Here is a 22,053-nt window from a genome sequence, read left to right on the forward strand (position 1 = left end):
TTACTGTACTCTCTGTATATTTGTATGTCTTCTCTGACAAACATGGGTAATATTAACTTAACTGGCCGGTTATACAAACACACTGAGCTTTGTTTAGAGTGGCTTTATTGGCCCACTGGTAAGGCACAATGGAACAGCAGCAGCCCTGTTAACCCTAACCCTGATCATCCTCTGTAATCACATGGAACACAAACACACTGGTACACAGATAGGTTTGGTACACAGCCAGGTATATCAGATATAGCATACCAGATATAGCATATCAGATTTAACCTATCAGATATAACCTATCAGATATAAAATATCAGATATAACATATCAGATTTAACATATCAGATATAACATATCACCTATCAGATATAACATATCACCTATCAGATATAACATATCACCTATCAGATATAACATATCAGATATAGAATATAAGATATAACATATCACCTATCAGATATAACATATCAGATATAACATAGAACATAGAACATATCAGATATAACATAGAACATATCAGATATAACATAGAACATATCAGATATAACATAGAACATATCAGATATAACATAGAACATATCAGATATAACATATAACATATAACATATCAGATATAACATATCAGAGCATGGGTAGTCATAGTCACGTAGCATCAGACCTGGGTGGCAGAGCCTGGCTTCATTCTGAGGTGCTGTAGAGATACAGAATGCCAGTATTCATGTCAGCATATACAGAAGAGGCAGTATTCATTTGATACAAACTCTCATGAACTTCCATGACGGTGCTGGCACTCTCTTGCAAAGCAACCCAATGTTGGTTTCAATAAAGATATGTTTGTTCTATTTTCATGCAGAAAATTGCATTATTTCTAGAACACAGTGTTCTCTGTTATTACCCCCGCAATGCTCATTAGCAGACTTCAGCTCAGAGCATTGGAAGGTTAAGGACACTTATTCTAATGCTTCCCTGAGCAGTATTGCATGACTCTCAGGGAGGAAAAACTCAACCCAAAAAAATTGCATAGTTAAATGTGCAGTGCAATTATTAATCATTTAAGTAGCGACGCAACACATTTGTCCTGCATGACCAACTTTGGCTTATGGTTCTCTCTCTCTTCCAGGTCTAACGTGGACACACTCCGTCACACCCCGTACATCTCAGTGGCAGTTCTGACACTTGGGGTGACATTTTTGCCTGTCCACATTGCAGCGACAGCCTCCGCTGGTGTCTCCTGGACCCTGTGGGAGAATATTAGAGATGTCAGACAGACACCAAATCACTGCATTTCAAATCATAAGCAATATGGAGAAAGTTTAGAGAGCAAGACCCCCCCCCCCCAGAGATACAGAAGGCTCTTACCCCCCCCCCCCCCCCCCAGAGAGAGACAGCTCTTACACCCCCCCCCCCCCCCCCAGAGAGGCAGAAAGCTCTTACCCCCGGCCCCCAGCGTGGCCCTCTGGTGACCCAGCAGATCTCAGTGTGACAGACCGTGCACCGCAGCCAATCACAGCCCTCCTTTTTCTGCACGATAATGCCACACTGAGGGCAGTGCATGGCCTCCCCAGAACGCACTAGAGTCTGTGGGGAAGAACAAGTTATCATATGTTAATATGAATTAGTACCTAACACATGAATAAGCACTTTATTTAGTTAATTTAAGTATTAGATGTCATAGCTGGCCTGTTACATACAGCACATTCCTCTCTAGAGACTGTGGGCTCAAACACTTCCTGGAATCAGTTTTCATAAACGCTTCTCCATTATGCACAACACACCTGCCTCCCAGAATGCATTTCGCACCAGCCGGCAGCGGGGATTTTAAATCCTCCATTTTAAACCTCCATTGGCTAAAAGCTGTAATTTTGTAATTTTTTCTACAAGTGTTAACATGTCATTTTATGAAGTTTTAATAGGTTTTCAGGCGAGAAAATGTATATATTCCAGTGTTTCCTCCAGGAATTTCCACATTAGCGGCGGTGAGGCCAGTCTTCGCGCGCGTAGCGCACCCTAACCCTCTCCTCACTCTGCACCCTAACCCCCACCTCACTCTGCACCCTAACCCTCACCTCACTCTGCACCCTAACCCTCACCTCACTCTGCACCCTAACCCTAACCCTCACCTGGGGCCGACAATCATAAATGTTGTATGTGTTCAATATTTACGACCAAAAATCCTTATGTGTGTGGGCAACTCCCGACAACTCCCGAGTCGACTAGGGTTGCCAGATGGGCTCGGGTTTTTTTGGTGGATTTAGCGGTTTTAGACTGTGGTTAGGGTGGAAAATGTCAATCCCATCTGGCAACCCTGTTCGCGAGTCCGATTGTGACGTGGATGGAATGTAGCCAATCAAGAAGCGAGTTGAATCAATGCATATAGAGGAAACACTGAGGTCATTACAGTAGGTCACCTTTAGCAGATTACAGTAGGTCATTATAGGTCACCTTTAGCAGATCTTTGGTTCTCCGGGCAGCAGAGTCATTCACAGCGCGGGCGGTCAGATCATCTTGATACTGCTTACAGTCCATCCCCTGATGAATCGCCTGAGAGAGAGAGATGCATAACACATTGCTCTCAAATGATAACATTGAACATATTCAGCTGATTCCACCATGTTTCCATTGTACCATATGAGGGGGATTGAGAGCAGATCAGGCAAAACCTTAAGAGGGGTGGAGACTAGCTGACACCTACCACTGCCTAGTGAGTTGACCTCCTACGGCCCCAGAATATCAATCGAGAGATGTGATTCTGGGTTCTGAGACCAGTGTGAGGGTACCTTGCAGAGCAGGCAGTTGTGCTGGCCACAGACAGGGCAGTGGAAGACGTTGACCGTGTCTTCGTAGACACACCAGCCAGAGCAGTCTGGGCTGGCACAGTGGTAGCTGCCCTCACAGCGAGACTCTGCCACAGACAAGCCTCTCTGCAGCCAGCGCTCGTACTCCTCTCCTGACACCAACTGAAAGTGAAAGAGTGGTAGGGGAGCAAGACAATATTAAATGACTAGTATTGTTATGTTGCGCCGGGTCTACATTAGCCTCTGTAGAACGTTACCATCTTCTGCAGAGCAGAATAAAATGAAAAGGTTCCTCCGATAGTCTACTTAAACATAACTGTACATTAGTGTCCATTGTGAAGCTAGCATGATGACATAATAAGAAGGCCAGGACGTCTCCACTCACAGCTCTGATCTCCCTCTCCTGCAGAGTGCAGGTGCAGGCATAGGTATGGTCACGGTAGGGACAGGCCACCTCAGGGTCCTCACACAGAAGGATTACCGAGCGCAGGCAATCTCTGTGGACACCACACACAGACATTTTGCATTAAACATCTGTCTGTCTGTCAATCTCTCTCTCTTTGAATTCAAGTCAGCCCACTCTGCACCCTAACCCTCACCTCACTCTGCACCCTGACCCTCACCTCACTCTCTGGTTATCTGAGAGGAATATCTGGCATATTGTTTAAGGTGCTTTTATGCTTTTATATTCATTCTATGGTTGTATATGTTTTTATATAGGCCTATGTTTTTATATTCACTTTATGTTCTTAATCCTGTTGTAAAGCACTTTGAGCTGCATTTCTTGTATGAAAGGTGCTATATAAATAACGCTTTACTTACTTACTACGGTGGAGAAAGTAGGAGGTGACTTTAGACTCTGTGTTTACCTGCAGAAGCAGTGGAGACACTCCCTGAGCAGGACGCCCTCCCCAGGCTGCAGGTCCAGGTAGCAGATCCTGCAGTCCACAGCCTCCGGGTTCAGGACCAGATCCTGACCGTCCATCATGACCAGCCGAGCAAAGTTCTCCCTCCGCTCCACCTCCCTCGCCTGAGTGACAGGTCCACAACACCAGGAAGTGCCAAATGACAACAGTGTTGTAACAACAAAAAAGAAACCAATTTGGTTATTTGAACTGAATTATCTATAATAATGTATATAATATCTATAGATCTATAATAATGTATTATTATACAAAACCTTGTTCAGGATGAACAAGCACACACATACAGATACACACTCACACCTCAACTTCAAAAATGTTTTTTTTATTTGACTGCTTTTTTGCAGTTAAATACAATTGCAATGACCTTCTGAGAATCCACACATTAAAAACAACCCTTATTGACTGAGGTCAATAAAAACAAGCCACATTTTCAACTTGGTGACCCAGGCTGCAACAAAACAGAAAGGTGTGCTCTACGGTTCACCTGCATGGCACACGTTAAACACGCCAACCCTGGACTTTGCAGCGTACTGTAAGTACTGTTCTTCATGACAAACACGCTAATTAACTGTTTTAGCATGTTCCTATATACAAACACTTAAACAAACAATAGCCAGGATTCGGCCATTTACTTAAGTCATACACGCATGTTTATGTGCTGACATACTTGTATACAGAGAGGATAGGTCACTGACCCATATACTGTATCTATACGTATGTAGATCATTGGGGTATGTACTGTATCTATACGTATGTAGATCATTGGGGTATGTAGCCATGAAGCAGCGACTGAGCAGTGTCCTGACGTGTGAGATTTGAAGAGAACCATCCAAGTATGTAGTTGTGAAATAGTGTGTCACCATGTGTGTATGCCAGTTTGTTTCTCTGTGATGTGGAGTGAGTGAGAGAGAGAGAGAGTGTGTGTGTGTGTGTGTGTGTGTGTGTGTGTGTGTGTCAGTAGTCCTGGTCCAGGTTTTGCAGTAGTGAGTTGTTTTGAGCACCAGCGCTCCTTAGCTCCTCTCTTCTCCCTTTCTCCTTTAAACAACAAAGAGACAGAAGAGAAGAGAGTCAGCCTCAGAGCCTCAGAGAGCCACGGCGTGTGTGTGTAACAGTCAGAGGGTCCTACCTGCTGGTACTGTCTGTGTGTGTGTGTGTGTGTGTGTACCTGCTGGTACTGTCTGTGTGTGTGTGTGTGTGTGTGTGTGTGTGTACCTGCTGGTACTGTCTGTGTGTGTGTGTGTGTGTGTGTACCTGCTGGTACTGTCTGTGTGTGTGTGTGTGTGTGTGTGTGTGTGTGTGTGTGTGTGTGTGTGTGTGTGTGTGTGTGTGTGTGTACCTGCTGGTACTGTCTGTGTGTGTGTGTGTGTACCTGCTGGTACTGTGTGTGTGTGTGTGTGTGTGTGTGTGTGTGTGTGTGTGTACCTGCTGGTACTGTCGGTGGGCCTCCTTCTCCTGATGCATGCGGGCCAGCTCTGGGGGGTCCGGTCTGTAGCCCCCCGGGACGGTGTAGCTCTCTGGACGGTCCGTGCTGCAGATCTCACAGCCGGGGCGCGTGGGCTTGTTAATGTACGTGCAAGACGGGCAGGCCCAACCCTGAGACACAAAGGCACCTCGTTGTGTGGGAGTGCTGGCTGCCTATGTGGAGTATATATCATTCATTTCTAGGGCAAGAGCTTGTTATTCAGTATATAGTATATAGTATATGCGCTTTGAGTTGCATTTCATGTACGAAAGGCGCTATATAAATAAAGCTTTACTTACTTACTTACTTACTATAGGTTATAACTGGAACCCACATTTGGTACTGGTCAGTGGACTCACAACAAGACCTTATTTATGTTGTGTGTGTGAGACACATTATATCACTTAACTTAGTGGAACACTTTCTCAGATCCTCCGTAGGGATAGGGTTGTTACTGTGTAAGTAGCTCCAGAGCTAGTGTGTACCTGGGGGCAGGAGAGAGCTTCATTGAGTTGAGGCATGTCCAGGTTGATGAGATCTTGGATCTCACTGATGTTCCCTCTCTCAGCCCCCCCTGTAGCACTCATGCCTGTAGGGACAGGAGGAGAAAAACGGGTCAGTGGCCAGTATGGACATTCTCGGACATTCTTCTGACAGGATTGGACAGGCGTGAGAAACATGACCACCAACCGAAGTGCTCTTGGGTAAGGGGCTGAGGAGTGATTTGGAATTGGACCTGTGTGTGGTTGAGTATTAAATGCGTGTGTGTGTGTGTGTGTGTGTGTGTGGGGGGGGGGGGGCAACTCTGGGTGGCTCACCTAGGCTGCTGTGGTTCAGTCTAGGGGGCAGGGTGCTGTATGAGGGGCCGTTGCTGGAGGGCAGAGAGGGGGGGGAGGTGAGGAGGGCGGCGGGGGAGAGGAGGGCGCTCTCCTGGTCCTGCTGGAGCAGCTGGCGCGTCAGGCGGGCGTGGCGGGCCGACAGGAGGTATAAGAAGGCCGTGTCCCCGTCCTGGCGCACGCCGTACGAGGCCAGCGAGCGCTGGTCAGCGCACAGGCATTGGCCAATGACCCAGCGCTGTACCCGCGCGTGGAAGCCATAGTCCCAGAACACCTGAGGCACAACAGGAAGAGTGAGAATTGATCAACTAGAAACATAGAAGAGGTAGAAACCATCCGTAGCTCTGGACTATAGTATGTGACCAGCCAGACAGAGGAGGAGTGATAGTGATAGAACATAGAAATAGGGTGACAGAGACACAGACAGAATAGTGTGTTACGTTGGATCTGGTTGGCGATATTCTAGAGAGAGAACATGGAAGAGAGGACAGGTCACATGACAGGTCTCAGACTGACCTTCTGTTTGAGTGCTGCGACGGTCGTGTGGGGCAAGACCTTCACGGTGACGCAACAGGAGGACGAAGAGTCCTCCACGACGACAGCCAAGCTTTGAGACACACACAAACACAATCAGAAGCTCCATAGCACTTGTTTTTTTAATGCCTCATAATTCATCTTGACCCTAGCTAGCTCTCTTTCACTCAAACAATCCTCACCTGATCTCTGTGTCGGCGTAGCTCCTCTCAGAGGGCTGGATCCTGAGCGCTACCTTCTGGCGCGCCAACGTGGCCGCAAACGTGGAAGCGGCCTGTGTGTCACCTGCCTCGATGGCCCGGGTAAGCTCAGTACACATGTCCTCTACAAAGATAAGGTGAGGGGGCATGGGGTCAGTGTGACTGTATCAATGTCTCCGTCAGATCATCTGTGACTGTACACTCCCATGATTTTAATGTAGTGTTATGGTCCATGCTGTGCTGTGCACCTGTGCGCGGCAAGGCTGCAGAGTTGGGAGGTTCCAGGGCCTCCAGAGGCAGCTGTCTGTCCTCAGCGGGAGAGCTGTCTGCAACTGAGGACGGGACGGACACACACAGGGGATTGCGATTATTACACAGAGAGACTATGAAGAAATTAGTTTGGACAAACAAATCAGTTGTAAGAGTGGGTGAGAGAGCGAGTGTGAGACTGACCCCTGTGCGCTTCTCTCAGCGACGACATCACCACGGTGGCCCACTCCTGCGCCTCTTGCTCGCAGCGAAAGTTGAAGCTGATCCGGTCATGAGGAGGCGTGGCCAGACTCAGCTCATGACATTTGGGCGACTTCACCTCATAATGCACCGACCTCAAGTCAAACTCTGCGACGGACTGAAGACATCGATAGGGAGCGAGGGAGGGAGAAAAGAAGAGACGAGAGTAATGTGTATTTGAGTTTGTACTGCCAACTCCTGGCTAAGGCACAGGTTAAGTGTAATACTAGCTAACGGGTGAAGTGTAATACTAGCTAACAGTCACCAAAGATACATTGGTCCATATTCAAAGGGAAAACAACTTCAAGCCACAAAAAGCTAAACTCCAGACATCTCCCTGATGGTTATATATTGTGGTTATACAATCCGTTGTTTGTACGTGACAGACATGTCACAACAACAAGTATGTCAATAACACCCTCACAGAGCCATAGAACGTACAACAAGAAAAGGAGACCCCCCCCTCTCAGCCCACCTACACCTGACCTGCCACACACATCGACAATAACAATAACATGCGACTCCACTTTCCTGCATTGGGGTTTGAAAGCTTAACAACCTACTAGTCAAACTGCAATCATGTGCTGCTGTTGAGTGACGACATGGTCAACTTTAGACTTCAGAGCAGACTGACTGAGACTGAAAATAGATCCAAGATCGTTGGTTACTAACTCCATGTCTTAAGGTAGTGCATGAGTGCATGTCTTCAGGTTAGGTCTTAAGACGACTTGAGACATCTTGACAGACAAAAATGTCTTATTTTGGTTAATTAAGACATCTTAAGACATCTCAAGACAAGGTGATCAGATGGCTGGGGTATGTACTGACGTTAGCTCTTTCTTATCTTACCACGCTGCTGCGACCCCCTGTCCCGGCGCTGGCTGTGTCCCGCAGAGAGAGGCGGAAATCCCCGGGCTGTCCCGGGTCCATGCTGAGCTGCAGCCGGAGGAGGGACCCCCCGGACCCCCCCTCCCCTACCTCCCCCCCCGGCGCCCCGGGGAGGCACAGAGGCCGGATCCCGGAGTGGCACACGGACACCCGGACCGAGATCAACACAGTGGTGTGGCAGCCAGGCCCAGCCTGCGAGGCACCCAGGCCCCCGGGGGTCTGTGACTGTGAGGAGCGGTCCGGAGGCACCACCGGGGTGGTCGTCCACCCGCCTGAGCTCAGAGACATGGCTGTCCCCCCTGTCTCAGCGGGCCTGGGAGACGTCAGGACACCGGTGTGTGGATCACCACCGCCCTGATGTTGTTGCCACTAGCGCTGGCCATACAAATAAGAGCTGTTTCATCGTAGTACAGATCTAGCGACTCATTTGATTAGCACACAGGACTGAACAGAGAGAGTGAACAGGAAGCAAGTGCGTTGTGGTGAGTTTGTTGCTCTCTCTTCTGGTTCGGCTCTGGGACATTGGCGCCCCCGCATGGTGTAGAATGGTACTACAAAAGATAAACATCCCCGATCCTGCAAAATGTCCACTGCTCCTCAATTTTTCAAAATCAGTTGTAAACATGTTGTACCAGTCCAGTATACTCGAATTGTTTTATATACTCTACATACTCAACTAACCTCTCTCTGCTATGACCTCTTTCTCCAAAATGATGGTCTCTCAGCAGCACTGGTGCTCTGTCGACAGTTTTTTTTCCTCTCAACCAATCTATATTTCTATGTATTTTGTATTTTGAATTTTTTAACTGTTTTTAAATGTGTTGTTGTACGGCGACCTTGAGTGCCATGAAAGGCGCCTTATAAAATAAATGTATTATTATTATTATTATCTTTGAATTAATTTAATCTATATTGACAGACACGTCAGCCAATCAGAGTGAACTGCTCCTGTGGGTAGGCGTGGTCTGTGACCATGGAGATAGTATATGGGCAGTGCGGAGGGAGGCGGGGTTAGAAAGTACAGTGGATTCCGTTGTTGTTGTGACTGTTGTTACGAGGCTAGCTATCTGAGGCTAGCTCTAATCTGAATAAATAAAGCGACTAAATCGAGGACACGGTAGCTATCTTGGACACTTAAAAACACAGGGGACTAGCTAGCTAAGTAGGTACTAACTGGGCGAGTACATCGATTCATAAAGGGCAACTTTATGATCTTTGTTTAGACATCGGACCGTTGATGAATTCAGAAGACGATCAATTCAGAAGACGATCTGTCCATTCGATGCATTCAATCAGCAGGAGCTGTTTTTCGATCAAAATAGGCACTCACTCGATAAGTCAATCTCGACCGACCAATGTTGTTGCACGATGCTAATTTTTAGTGAATAACTCGCCTGACAACAGTGCTAGCCAGGAAGCTAGTCTAGTGTTATTGTGTACTAGCCAGCTAGTCTAGTGTTATTGTAGTGTTATTGCAACATAACATCAACAACCGAACAAGTCCTTTTGTTTCGTGCACGAAGAAGAAGATCCAGTGAAGACTGATCTGTGTCGATATCGGTGAGCTTGACGGTTGTCATTATCAAGATAAGATGGCTACATAGATAGCTGTTTGTTTGTTGTGTAATATGCTTCGCTTTCAGCAGCTTGCTTTAGTCAATAACATAGACCTAGGCCTAACGTTAGTCAAATTCATTTAGCTTACAATGAATATATATTTCCCCATAATATAGCCTTTTAAATTGCATTCAGCTCGCCACTAAACGGGTGAATACATGAAACCAGGAAGAGTGTAAGCTGGTGTGGGGGCAGGGGATGTTTGGGTCAAAGTGGGATGGGGGATGGGCTGGTTAGGCCTTTTTTGTTGATAGGTGACAGCTAAGCCTGTGGTCCAAGTCACACTGTTCCCAGCATCAGATTACATTTGATCCAGGTGACATCATTCCAATCTTCAATTGGAACCATTACTTATATTACCTATTCACAGAGCACACTCTGAACCTGTCCCAAGAAGCTCAATAACAGCACAGCATGAACTACACTTCTTTTATGCGATTCTTGTTTTTATGGCGAGCAATACTTCAGCTAACCTGCCTAAGCAATAGAAAAGCCATTCCGATTGCTTGACTCACTGACTGTCCTTACCAATGTGACCGGCGTTATGTGTGAAAGGTTATCTATTTGATTTTGAACTCTGCTCTTTTTCAACAGGCAACGATGAAACTATTGGAGAGTTCCAGTTTTGAGGCTCTGAGCTCCCAGCTCTGTGTTGAAACAGGAGAGTCACACATCCTTGGCAGGTAATTGACTTGCTACCCTAAAACATTCATAGGACGTCATAGATACTCACAGAGCATTATGAAACTATATTTAAAAGGCACACAAGACTTCTGTGACCAAAATCATCTGCAGCCTGCAATGATGACCTTGCATGTAATTACACATATACATACAATATCACATTACATGTAATTACACATATATACATACAATATCACATTACATGTAATTACACATATATGCATACAATATCACATCTGAAGACAAAACAGATGATGGTAAATGGTGCAATAACAGAGAGGTAGTTTTCAAATGTGAACACACGCTGTTTTATTACTAAGGGTCACTAAAGCCCAATTTATACTTCTGTGTCGAATTTATGCGCGGCTACCCTAACCCTAACCCTGTACACAGACCACTACACCCTACCTCCTTCTTCTCCCAATGGTGTTTCAGGAGAGTAAGGCCCTCTGTCTGATTGGCCTAGGTGGTCCATGGTGTTTCAGGAGAGTAAGGCCCTCTGTCTGATTGGCCTAGGAGGTCCATGGTGTTTCAGGGTTAGGGTTAGAGAGTTAGGAGAGTAAGGCCCTATGTCTGATTGGCCTAGGTGGTCCATGGTGTTTCAGGAGAGTAAGGCCCTCTGTCTGATTGGCCTAGGAGGTCCATGGTGTTTCAGGGTTAGGGTTAGAGAGTTAGGAGAGTAAGGCCCTATGTCTGATTGGCCTAGGAGGTCCATGGTGTTTCAGGAGAGTAAGGCCCTATGTCTGATTGGCCTAGGAGGCTGCATTTTAAAAGGCCAGATTAACGCTAGGGGCTTAGTGTGATTATGAACACCGTACATCAAACATACAGCCTGGACTAAGGACAAGGACACATACAGAATGACAGCTTGTACACATACGTGCAGACAACTAGTGGACAACTTAGAAGGGAAAACTGCAGGGTAATGCAATGCCGTTCAAAACCCCCACCCAAAATACACACAGATGTCTGTTTTAGTACCACAGACAGACAGAGTGACAGACCAAGCATGTCAGTGGTGATATCATGAAGCCAGAAAGGTGTGTGTTCACACATTAGGTGTGTCTTTGTGCTAAAGATCAGTGGTGCAGATGATAAGTATGTGCATGAGGGAGACCAAACAGTGCAAAGCGAGATCAGGTGTTATGCAATATGATTTCCATAACAATATAACCCCATTCAATGCTCAATTTCTGTTGCAATTAGCCTGCATGTAATTATGGATAATATTGTTAATATGGCCACGCTCTCACCAAGTCTCGATCCCATTAATGTGGAAGATAATTGTTTTCTGTTATGCAACAGAGATGTTGGATTAGCTTCAGCAGACCTTGAGGTCACTTGGAGTGGGTTATGGACCCAGTGTTGGAGTGGGATATGGACCCAGTGTTGGAGTGGGTTATGGACCCAGTGAGTATGGAACAAGGCTGGTTGTGGTGACCCCTATCCTGGCTGTGAAGCAGGACAGAGTGTCCTCTAACAGGCCTTTGTGGCTATTTGGAGACTGTCATGGAGAGTGATATGGAGCTTATACACAGAGACAGACCCCCCCCCCCACACACACACACACAGCTGACTGTAATCAGAGTTGCCAAGTTTGCTGGTGTTTAGCCTGCTTACTGGATTAGTACGCCCCATGATACCAGCCTTGCCAAGCTGGCTTCAACACAACGAGACCTACGTGGCTGCCTCTTTCCACCCCCAATAAATAAGCTACATTTGTGCAAATACCTAGTATTTACAAGCAATGTTCAACTAAGACAAGAGCCCTGATGAAACACACTCACATGCAGCCAGCTATACAGTATAAGAATGTATGTAATGGAAATTGTGACAGTTTTTAACACTGTCAATTCAATATTTCAGAGCTGTATTGTCTTATTAAACCAAGCAGCCTGCTCTTGCAAATTACACTGACATCTAATTTTACACTTATACTGTATATAACTCCTGTGCTTTGAGCTAATAACACGTTTTCCACAGCTTTTCAATCTCCAGTGTATTTATAATTGACAAGTCCCATAACAATAACAATAATAACAACAACAACAATAATAATAACAACAACAACAACAACAACAATAATAATAACAACAACAACAACAACAATAACTAACAAAAATAACAATAACAACAATAGCATTACTACAACTGATTCTCCTTTCTCCATCCATCCAGGGCAGTTGCGCTACTACCGTTACCATGGTAACCGCGGTCGTGAAAGATGTCAGATGCAATCAATGATTCAAAATACATTTAACACCATCTACATATTCGGGTGCCCTGTAAATTACATGGAATCCCAACCCGGCTCCGCCAGTGATTTTCGCCGTTCACACATGCTAACCCTAACCCTAAGAGCTTAATGCCCTTAAGGCCAATGCACACGGTGTGCGATTTTGTCGCACCCCGAATTCGATTCCATTGTTTTGAATGAGACAATGCACACGGCGTGCGATGCGATATTGTCGCACGACAACATTCGATTCTCCATTCACACCCACACAGCTGTGGGAGGAGATGGTGTGGCTGCACTGCTCCGTAATGCGTCTATATCATAAAATGTACATTTGATTACGTATGTAACATAATAATAGTGTAGCACCACCTGCTGCTGGGATGACCGAATTGCAGCAATAAATCATTTCTATCAGCTTTGACTTTTTTTTTTTGCACGATTTCTCCTAGAAGGCTTAGCCTGTGCAGGGCGAGTCATCCTAGCCTTTTCAATGACTAAAACCGGTTTAATGTTTCCTCCAATATGTCCGTCCACTATAGTCTGTGGAAACTGGGTCATGTATGTTTCATGTTTTCTCCACTGGGGGTCTATAGTCTGTGGAAACTGGGTCATGTATGCCATTATGTGACCCCCAGCGACCTTTGGCGGTTTCTATAATTAGACAGGCCCATGATGTGTCTTTCAGAGCAAGAGCTTGGCAGTTGTACAACCTCTGCTCTTACATAACCAGGGTGGAGGTAAAGTAAACACGGCACCAAACCCTGCTCCACTCCTCCCTCTGCTGTGGCATTCCACTCACCCCTCAAATAGAACACACCCCTCAAATAGAACACACCCCTCAAATAGAACACACCCCTCAAATAGAACACACCCCTCAAATAGAACACAGTGAAACAGACACAAGCTTGTTGTATGCCACAACACAGACACACACAGAAACATCTGCTCGAGTGTAAGCAAATACCTCAAAATGAATTGGATGGCGATCATATAGTAACACAATGATCTGAAAACATATTGCCATAGCAACTAGGGAGTTTTTCAGGGCCAGAAAGTGTGAAGGCCTTGATTGACTTGGCCAATCCTCTGATTTAAATCCAGTTGAACAGCATTTCATTTCCTGGTGACAAGACTTGAAGTAAAAATAATGTTGCAGTACAAGCCTGGCAGAGCATCACCATGGTTACAGTACAGGCCTGGCAGAGCATCGCCAGGGTTACAGTACAGGCCTGGCATCTGGTGGGGTCAATTGATTTGCAGTTGGATTGATTGATTGGTATTAACGGGCTCAAAGTGTGCCAAGAAAACATCCCCCATGCTATTACACCACCTGAATAAATGAGAAGTTTACAGGTGTTCCTAATAAAAGTGCTCGGTGAGTGTATATGTATCAAAATGTGTTTTCTTTTTTTTTGGGGGGGGGGGGGGGTTGTTCAGATTGTTCAGATTCACCATGTAATGTTGCTGGGATACAGAACCGTGACTCCCGTCTCTGTCTCTGTCTCTGTAGGATCGAGAGCTACTCCTGTAAAATGGCTGGGGACGACAAACATATGTTTAAGCAGTTCTGCCAGGAGGGGGAGCCACACGTCCTGGAGGCGCTCTCACCCCCCCAGTCCAGCGAGTACCACAGCCCACCCCAGTAAGTACCCCAACCCCCTGCCCACCCACCACATACACCACATAGAGGTCAGACAGAGGTCATATCAATGTATACACCACATAGAGGTCATACAAGAGGTCATATCAATGTATACACCACATAGAGGTCATACAAGAGGTCATATCAATGTATACACCACATAGAGGTCATACAAGAGGTCATATCAATGTATACACCACATAGAGGTCATATCAATGTATACACCACATAGAGGTCATATCAATGTATACACCACATAGAGGTCATATCAATGTGTACACCACATAGAGGTCATATCAATGTATATGTTACGGTACATGTGGGAATACGGGAAAACTAGGGTTAGGGTTAGGTGCTAGGGTGCTACGGTTAGGGGTAGGGTTAGGGTTAGGATTAGGGTTGGGGTTAGACATGCCAGCATGTACCAAGTTGACGTAGCACCTAACCCTAACCCTAGTTTTCCCACATGTACCGTAACATATACACCACATAGAGGTCATATCAATGTATACCCCACATAGAGGTCATACAAGAGGTCATATCTATGTCGTGCCTGTGCCAGTCACTTCAGTAGAACATGGATAGATAAAGATATGAATGTACGTAACTAAATAACTGATCCACTCATCCCTTTAATAACCTGATCCACTCATCCCTTTAATAACCTGATCCACTCATCCCTTTAACAGCCTGGGGAAGAGCAGTGAGGAGCAGAACCCTCTGAGTGACAAGTGTTGCAGGAAGACCTTGTTCTACCTCATCACCACGCTCAACGAGTCCTTCAGGCCAGACTATGACTTCAGCGCTGCACGTTCCCACGAGTTCAGCCGGGAGCCCAGCCTCAACTGGGTCAGCACCGCCTCCTCTGACATCATGAACCTTACTGGAATCCAATCTGATTGGATGCGTGGTCTTTTACAAAAAGGACCCCTTCATTCAAGCCCAATTACAAAGTCGCTTGCAGATACAAATATAGACTGTAAAAGTCATACACATAAGGACTGTAAACGTCATACACATAAGGACTGTCATACACATAAGGACTGTGTAACAGGATTAGGTAGCACATCTCTATTGTAAATGTGAAGTCATAGTTATTGTGTGTTTCTGTCTCCCCCAGGTGGCCGATGCAGTGAACAGCAGCCTGTTCTCAGCTGTTGGAGAGGAGTTCAACTCCCTGGGGCCAGAGCTGTGGAACGCCATAGACCAGGAAATCAACCTGCAGGGGTGTGACATCTACAGGTGTGTGTGCGTGTGTGTGTGTGTGTGTGTGTGTGTGTGTGTGTGTGTGTGTGTGTGTTTGTGTGTGTGTGTGTGTGTGTGTGTGTGTGTGTGTGTGTGTGTGTGTGTGTGTTGGGTATGCAGTACTTTGTTTGTTTGCTGTTGGTAAGTAGTTGTATCCCTACATTTGCATTGTTTTGAGTACTCACCAGATTTTATTTAGAGTACTCATACACTCACTGAACACTTTATTAGGAACGCTATACTAATACTGGGTAGGGTCTCCCTTTACTCTCAGAACAGCCTCAATTCTTTGTGGCATTGATTCTACAAGATATTGGAAACATTCATTGAGATTCTGGTCCATGATGACATGATTGCATCACACAATTCCTGCAGATTCTTCAGTTGCACTTTCAAGCTGTGAATCTCCCGTTCTACCACATCCCAAAGGTGTTCTGTTGTCCGGTGACTGGGAAGGCCACTGAAGAACTCTGAACTCACTGTGATGTTCATGAAACCAGTTTGAGACGAATTTTGCTGTGTGACATGGTGCATTATCATGCTGGAAGTAGCCATTAGAAGATGGGTACATTGTGGCCATGAAGGGATGCACAGGGTCAGCAACAATACTGTAATAGGCCGTGGCATTCAAGCCATGATTGGTATTAACAGGCCCACAGTGTGCCAAGAAAACATTCCCCACAACATTACACCACCTGAACGAATGAGAAGGTGGACAGGTGTTCCTGATAAAGTGTTACTGAGTGTATGTGTGTATATACTGTATATTTTATCTACATTGCAAAATCAATAGCAAGCATGTTTAGAATTTATAGTAATTACAATTGAGTACCAATCCAGTACTTGAGTATTCATGCCCATCCCTAATAGTTCTGTATATGCCTCTGGTTGTATCAGTGTTATTCAGTTCTGTATACAGTATATGCCTCTGGTTGTATCAGTGTGTGTATTCAGTTCTGTATATATGCCTCTGGTTGTATCAGTGTGTGTATTCAGTTCTGTATATATGCCTCTGGTTGTATCAGTGTGTGTATTCAGGCCTTATGTCTCTCTGGTCCAGCTACAACCCTGACCTGGACTCAGACCCCTTCGGAGAGGAGGGCAGCCTCTGGTCCTTCAACTACTTCTTCTACAACAAGAAGCTGAAGAGGATCGTCTTCTTAACCTGTCGCTCTGTCAGGTTAGCAGCAACACCTCCCATCTCTCTGTCTAACCTGTCGCTCTGTCAGGTTAGCAGCAACACCTCCCATCTCTCTGTCTAACATTAGCTCTGTCAGGTTAGCAGCAACACCTCCCATCTCTCTGTCTAACATTAGCTCTGTCAGTTTAGCAGCAACACCTCCCATCTCTCTGTCTAACATTAGCTCTGTCAAGTTAGCAGCAACACCTCCCATCTCTCTGTCTAACATTAGCTCTGTCAGGTTAGCAGCAACACCTCCCATCTCTCTGTCTAACATTAGCTCTGTCAGGTTAGCAGCAACACCTCTCTCTGTACATTAGACATTATATAGCGCTTTTCTAGACACTCAAAGACACTTTACAAACTGAAAAGATTGAGTAGTAATAATAAAAAGAAACAAAAGGTAAATAAAAGAAAGTATAGGGGCCTAATTAAGGTAGCTTTACAGTTTGAATAGGAGAGTGCACTAGAACCTTCAGTGATACAGGTTTGAAGGAGTTTGCCTCATCAGGTCAAAAACCTCACTGAAGCCAGTATTTAAAAACCCTAATGTTGGCAGCCCACTAGTAATACCGACAATTTGGTAGACCCAACCCTCCAAGTCGTCTAGGCCTTTCTAACATTATCAATAAAACACATTACACTTACATAAATACAAGCTAATTATTTCTACAGACACTGTAAATGGTTAGAGAGTTAGACTGTCAAAATGGCTGCTATGAGTCTCTCATTTCATACAAGGATAATGAGGTATGGTTTTGTTTCCGCAGTGTCATGAGTGGGTATGGCCGTGGACCTCTGGACGAGCTGGACATGGAACTGGATGATGAGGAGGAGCTGGAGGGATTCACTGAGGACAGGTAGGGTGATGTCCCACTGAGGACAGGTAGGGTGATGTCACACTGAGGACAGGTAGGGTGATGTCACACTGAGGACAGGTAGGGTGATGTCACACTGAGGACAGGTAGGGTGATGTCACACTGAGGACAGGTAGGGTGATGTCACACTGAGGACAGGTAGGGTGATGTCACACTGACGACAGGTAGGGTGATGTCACACTGACGACAGGTAGGGTGATGTCACACTGACGACAGGTAGGGTGATGTCACACACACACACACACACACACACACTGACTTTGAGTGACACATTCCAGAGAGTCTTTGAGCCGACGTTGTTCTCTCTGTCTGCAGGTTCCCCAGTGCTCTCTGTGTCTAACCCTCTCTGTGAGACACCACCCCGGCCGAAGAACCTGGCCCATGATTCTATCCTGTCTTCTCAATTTTCAATCCTTTTTTTCTTCATCTGTTCCTTGTTTTGTGTTTATTTCATCTCGCTCACTGCTGGACCCAGGAAGCCCACGTCATGTCCTCACATAGAGGAAGAACATTTTACTTTTGACAGATGCATGTTTCACACTGTTTGCATCAGCTGGACTCCAACGGTACTGAAGGACATTTAGGGTTCGGTTAGCCCAGCCGGGTATGTGGAATGGGTCTCCCATTGACCCAGCTCTCTGCCCTCCATTGTGGTTACTGACCCTGTGTGATTGTTGTTATTGGGTCCTCCTCCCTAACCCCAAGCTCTCCTCGCCTCCACTGTGGTCCTATTACAAATCTCCAGATTTAGTTCTGGAAGCCTCTCCAACTCCCAGGCCTGCTTTCCTCCACACCAGCCTCTGCTTGGATCCTGAATTCCCAAAGAGTCCCACACAAGACTGGAAGAGGAGGCGTGTCCTAATGTCATACATTTTAATGGATGAGCACATTCTCCCGACATTAGAGATCCAAGCAAATGATGTCATTAAAACCCACGGTTAAAACGGAGGCAGATATAGTCCAGCACCAGCATCTGTGAGAGCCATGGATGGGAAGGGACTTATGAACTGAAACTCTGTGAGCTAATGGGATTGAACGACTGATCGGCTGGATATTCATTTGTGATTTTTCTTCCATTCTATGTCTGGCTTTTATGTTTGATGTTACTGTGAGAACTGAACTTTTTATAGCACTGAGTTTGGAAATAAATGCTGCATTTGTATTGGAATTTGTAATATTGATTCTTACTACTGCACATTAGCCTCTCTAGAGGATGGGATAGCACTGCCATGGAAAGCAATATGGACATCAGATTTGCAGCGTATATATGAATTTCATCAGAGCCTGTGTCGCATTGTTCTGCCTATACAGTCATGAAAATATTGACACCCCATTCAATATTTAGTTATTTTTGACAACTGACTTACGCTGTTCCTTACATGACACACTGTTCCCTGACGTTCTGAGTTCTATGTTCTAGGTTTTGAGTTCTGAGTTCTATGTTCTATGTTCAATTATATTCTGGTGATGTAATTGAACCAAAAACAATGAAAAATGTATTCAATAAAAGATTAACAAAGATGCCAATTCCTACTGAGGGAGAAATTAGGACCCCTATGCCCTACTAGCTGGTATTGCCCTACTAGCTGGTATTGCCCTACTAGCTGGTATCGCCCCCTTTGGCTGAAATAACTTCAATTAGTTGTTTCCTATAACTGTATACCAGTCTCTGATATTGACTGGGAGAACGTGTTTCCCACTCCTCCATGCAGACTTCTCTCAGCTGTGTGATGTTTGAGGGGTGTCTTGCAGGCACAGCCCATTTCAAATCACCCCATAGAATCTCAATAGGATTGGGATCCGGGCTTTGACTTGGCCATTGCAGGATTCTCCATTTCTTTCTTTTGAACCATTCCTTGGTGGATTTACTGGAATGTTTTGGGTCATTGTCATGTTGCATGGTCATGTTGAATGGTCCCCATCCACTTCATTTTAAGTAGTCATTTATGTGGGGGTGTCCTTTTTTGTGTCCTAAGCATTTCAATTAATTAATATATTACAAATATAAAAAATAAATAATAATAATACAATCCAGTTGTATTACCTCCATCTCTCAATATTGTTAAGATCAAATGTCCATATCTTTAAATAAGTTGAAAGTTTTTCATGGGGTGTCCTATCTTTTTCACGACTGTATTACTGTTCTTGTTTCTATATCAACTTCACATCCCTACAATCAATTGTTTGTATACGTTTTTCTTCATTGCTCAAGTCAACATTACAAATGCTTTTGGTTTTTATTTCATTTTATGTGCAGGCAGGTTTACTAAGACAAAGACAGCATCACCACACCAATGCTTCAGATAAACAAGCTGCTTCAGTAATGATTGTTAATGTTTCACAATATATACATGTTGTTTTGAGAGAATTAACACTGGGAATTGTTGGCTCCCATAACCTCTCAGATCCTGTTTGATTTCCTAGTATGCTTACGTGAATAAAGTTGTGTTTGAACCAAACCACGTACCAATGTACCAATGTACCAAACCATGTCCTCAAACCATGTTTGACAAACCTGTACATCTGGGTGGTGGAGAGAAGAAAGGTGGCAAGAAGGATCCTCCTGACATGGAGGGTTGAGGAGCCTTGCTCAGGAGAGGTGTTGAGATTAGGGCATCGCTTTGAGTGATCAGGCAGGTAATCCAGTTATATACACACACAAATATACAGAGGACACAATGGGGAGGAAATTGAGGTTGTTTAGGTGAATATGATTGTGGTCTCAGAGATATTAAAGGGAAATATAAGTTAACAATGCTAACAAGTGAAGCATTTAGGCCATAAAGGAAAGCCATGGACTACTACACATAATAGTGAACTGAAAAGGCAGATGAGGAGTCAGTTAGCAGGGTGGGGGCAGGGCAGGTGAGTCAGTTAGCAGGATTAGGGTTAGTCAGTTAGCAGGGTGGGGCAGATGAGTCAGTTAGCAGGGCAAGGCAGATGAGTCAGTTAGCAGGGTGGGACAGATGAGTCTCTATCCTCCTCTCTCTCACCCATCCTTCCTGTCAGTCTCTACTGTCTCTATCCTCCTCTCTCTCTCAACCATCCTTCCTGTCAATCTTTACTGTCTCTATCCTCCTCTCTCTCTCTCTCTCACCCATCCTTCCTGTCAATCTCTACTGTCTCTATCCTCCTCTCTCTCTCACCCATCCTTCCTGTCAATCTCTACTGTCTCTATCCTCCTCTCTCTCTCAACCATCCTTCCTGTCAATCTCTACTGTCTCTATCCTCCTCTCTCTCTCTCTCACCCATCCTTCCTGTCAGTCTCTATCCTCCTCTCTCTCAACCATCCTTCCTGTCAATCTCTACTGTCTCTATCCTCCTCTCTGTCACCCATCCTTCCTGTCAATCTCTACTGTCTCTATCCTCCTCTCTCTCTCACCCATCCTTCCTGTCACTCTCTACTGTCCAACTTTGTGCGATATGTTTCTATGTCTTCCTCCAATTTGCTTACGATTGCTGTAATTATAAATGTAATGTATTTTTCTTCTACTTTTAATTAATGCATTTTAGGGTGCTGGATGCTTGATGACTCCATTCTGCATATTACGAAATTTCGAAAAGTCAATATAACAAAAAATGCATCGGACTCACACCATAGGCTTATATTCCCTGGGTGAGACCCACCATTGATATCTTATACTTCCTGGATGAGACCCACCATAGACAGTAAAAGTGAAGCACTGTACTATAGGGGGTAGTGGTGGTCTAGTGGATAGTGAGTTGGACTTGTGATCGGAAGGTTGTGAGTTCAAATCCCACCTGAAACCACACCACTACTAGTGTGCCCTTGAGTAAGGCACTTAGCCCTCAGTTACTCCAGGGGGAATGTCCCCGTAATGCGTAATTGTAAATCGCTTTGGATTAAAAGCGTCTGCTAAATGGCAAAATTAAAATTAAAGTAGGGAGGTTTTCAGACATTTGTTTGTCGCCCCACAGACCGTCCCCGTGAACCTTGTTGGTACTGTCTGAGGTCCCTTCCTTCTGACGAGCAGATTGAATCACAGGTAGCTAGCTACTCTCCTCAAATACTAACCTCAACCAGTAGGGGGCAAACACAAAACTAACAATGTGTGTAGGGGATGGGAAACTGTTGTACTGAGTACTGTTGTACACAGTACTCGAGTTGTAAAAGAAAAATCAGGGGGGATGGTGGATTTTATCATATGGGGACAATTTTAGCATCAATGACGTCAATGACGTCAGTGTCAGTGACTTGGTAAAAATGTCATTGCATGTGTGTGTGCCCCCCTCGCCCACAGTATTTTACTCAATATGCGCAAAACTAAATGTTGAAATAGCAGTAATACTAAGTTCATTGATAAAATGACATAAGGGATGGAAAGGGGGGATGGCAGTTTTAGAAGGGGGATGATATTGACTGTTTTTATTTCAGGGGGGATGCCATCCCCCCTCATCCCCCCTC

At 45.2% G+C, this 22,053-nt stretch overlaps 2 protein-coding genes across 3 annotated transcripts; one reads left to right on the forward strand and one right to left on the reverse strand.

Annotated features, from left to right (window-relative positions):
- Window positions 1-517: 517 nt before the first annotated feature.
- Window positions 518-8,509, reverse strand: shrprbck1r (sharpin and rbck1 related). Of its 2 annotated transcripts, none has more exons than XM_080547593.1 (14): window positions 8,104-8,509; window positions 7,198-7,372; window positions 6,993-7,076; window positions 6,727-6,868; window positions 6,527-6,617; window positions 5,993-6,284; window positions 5,660-5,763; window positions 5,135-5,305; window positions 3,656-3,816; window positions 3,172-3,283; window positions 2,769-2,948; window positions 2,434-2,532; window positions 1,426-1,569; window positions 518-1,229 (listed from the first exon to the last, which is right to left on the reverse strand). In XM_080547593.1, the coding sequence occupies exons 1-14, from the start codon at window positions 8,428-8,430 to the stop codon at window positions 1,149-1,151; spliced, it is 2,163 nt and encodes a 720-aa protein (XP_080403719.1). In that variant the 5' UTR covers window positions 8,431-8,509; the 3' UTR covers window positions 518-1,148. The 2 variants fall into 2 exon arrangements, with proteins under 2 accessions (XP_080403719.1, XP_080403718.1); XM_080547592.1 differs by having other exon boundaries at window positions 5,135-5,347.
- Window positions 8,510-9,204: 695 nt separating this feature from the next.
- Window positions 9,205-20,020, forward strand: maf1b (MAF1 homolog, negative regulator of RNA polymerase III b). Its single transcript, XM_080547602.1, has 8 exons — window positions 9,205-9,702; window positions 10,354-10,442; window positions 14,193-14,324; window positions 15,014-15,173; window positions 15,445-15,566; window positions 16,630-16,749; window positions 17,520-17,609; window positions 17,943-20,020. The coding sequence occupies exons 2-8, from the start codon at window positions 10,360-10,362 to the stop codon at window positions 17,965-17,967; spliced, it is 732 nt and encodes a 243-aa protein (XP_080403728.1). The 5' UTR covers window positions 9,205-9,702; window positions 10,354-10,359; the 3' UTR covers window positions 17,968-20,020.
- The last annotated feature ends 2,033 nt before the right edge of the window (window positions 20,021-22,053 follow it).

This window comes from Nansenia antarctica, assembly GCF_963989245.1.
Source record: "Nansenia antarctica genome assembly, chromosome: 17".
Classification (NCBI taxonomy): Eukaryota; Metazoa; Chordata; class Actinopteri; order Argentiniformes; family Microstomatidae; genus Nansenia; species Nansenia antarctica.

Coding starts and splice junctions, on each gene's coding strand:
- maf1b (XM_080547602.1), top strand. CDS start 10,360: ATGAAACTATTGGAGAGTTCCAGTTTTGAGGCTCTGAGCTCCCAGCTC. Junction 14,325..15,013: donor GAGTACCACAGCCCACCCCA/GTAAGTACCCCA, acceptor TCCCTTTAACAG/CCTGGGGAAGAGCAGTGAGG. Junction 15,567..16,629: donor CAGGGGTGTGACATCTACAG/GTGTGTGTGCGT, acceptor TCTCTGGTCCAG/CTACAACCCTGACCTGGACT.
- shrprbck1r (XM_080547592.1), bottom strand. CDS start 8,430: ATGTCTCTGAGCTCAGGCGGGTGGACGACCACCCCGGTGGTGCCTCCG. Junction 6,618..6,726: donor TACGCCGACACAGAGATCAG/GTGAGGATTGTT, acceptor TGTGTCTCAAAG/CTTGGCTGTCGTCGTGGAGG. Junction 1,230..1,425: donor GGCCACGCTGGGGGCCGGGG/GTAAGAGCTTTC, acceptor ATTCTCCCACAG/GGTCCAGGAGACACCAGCGG.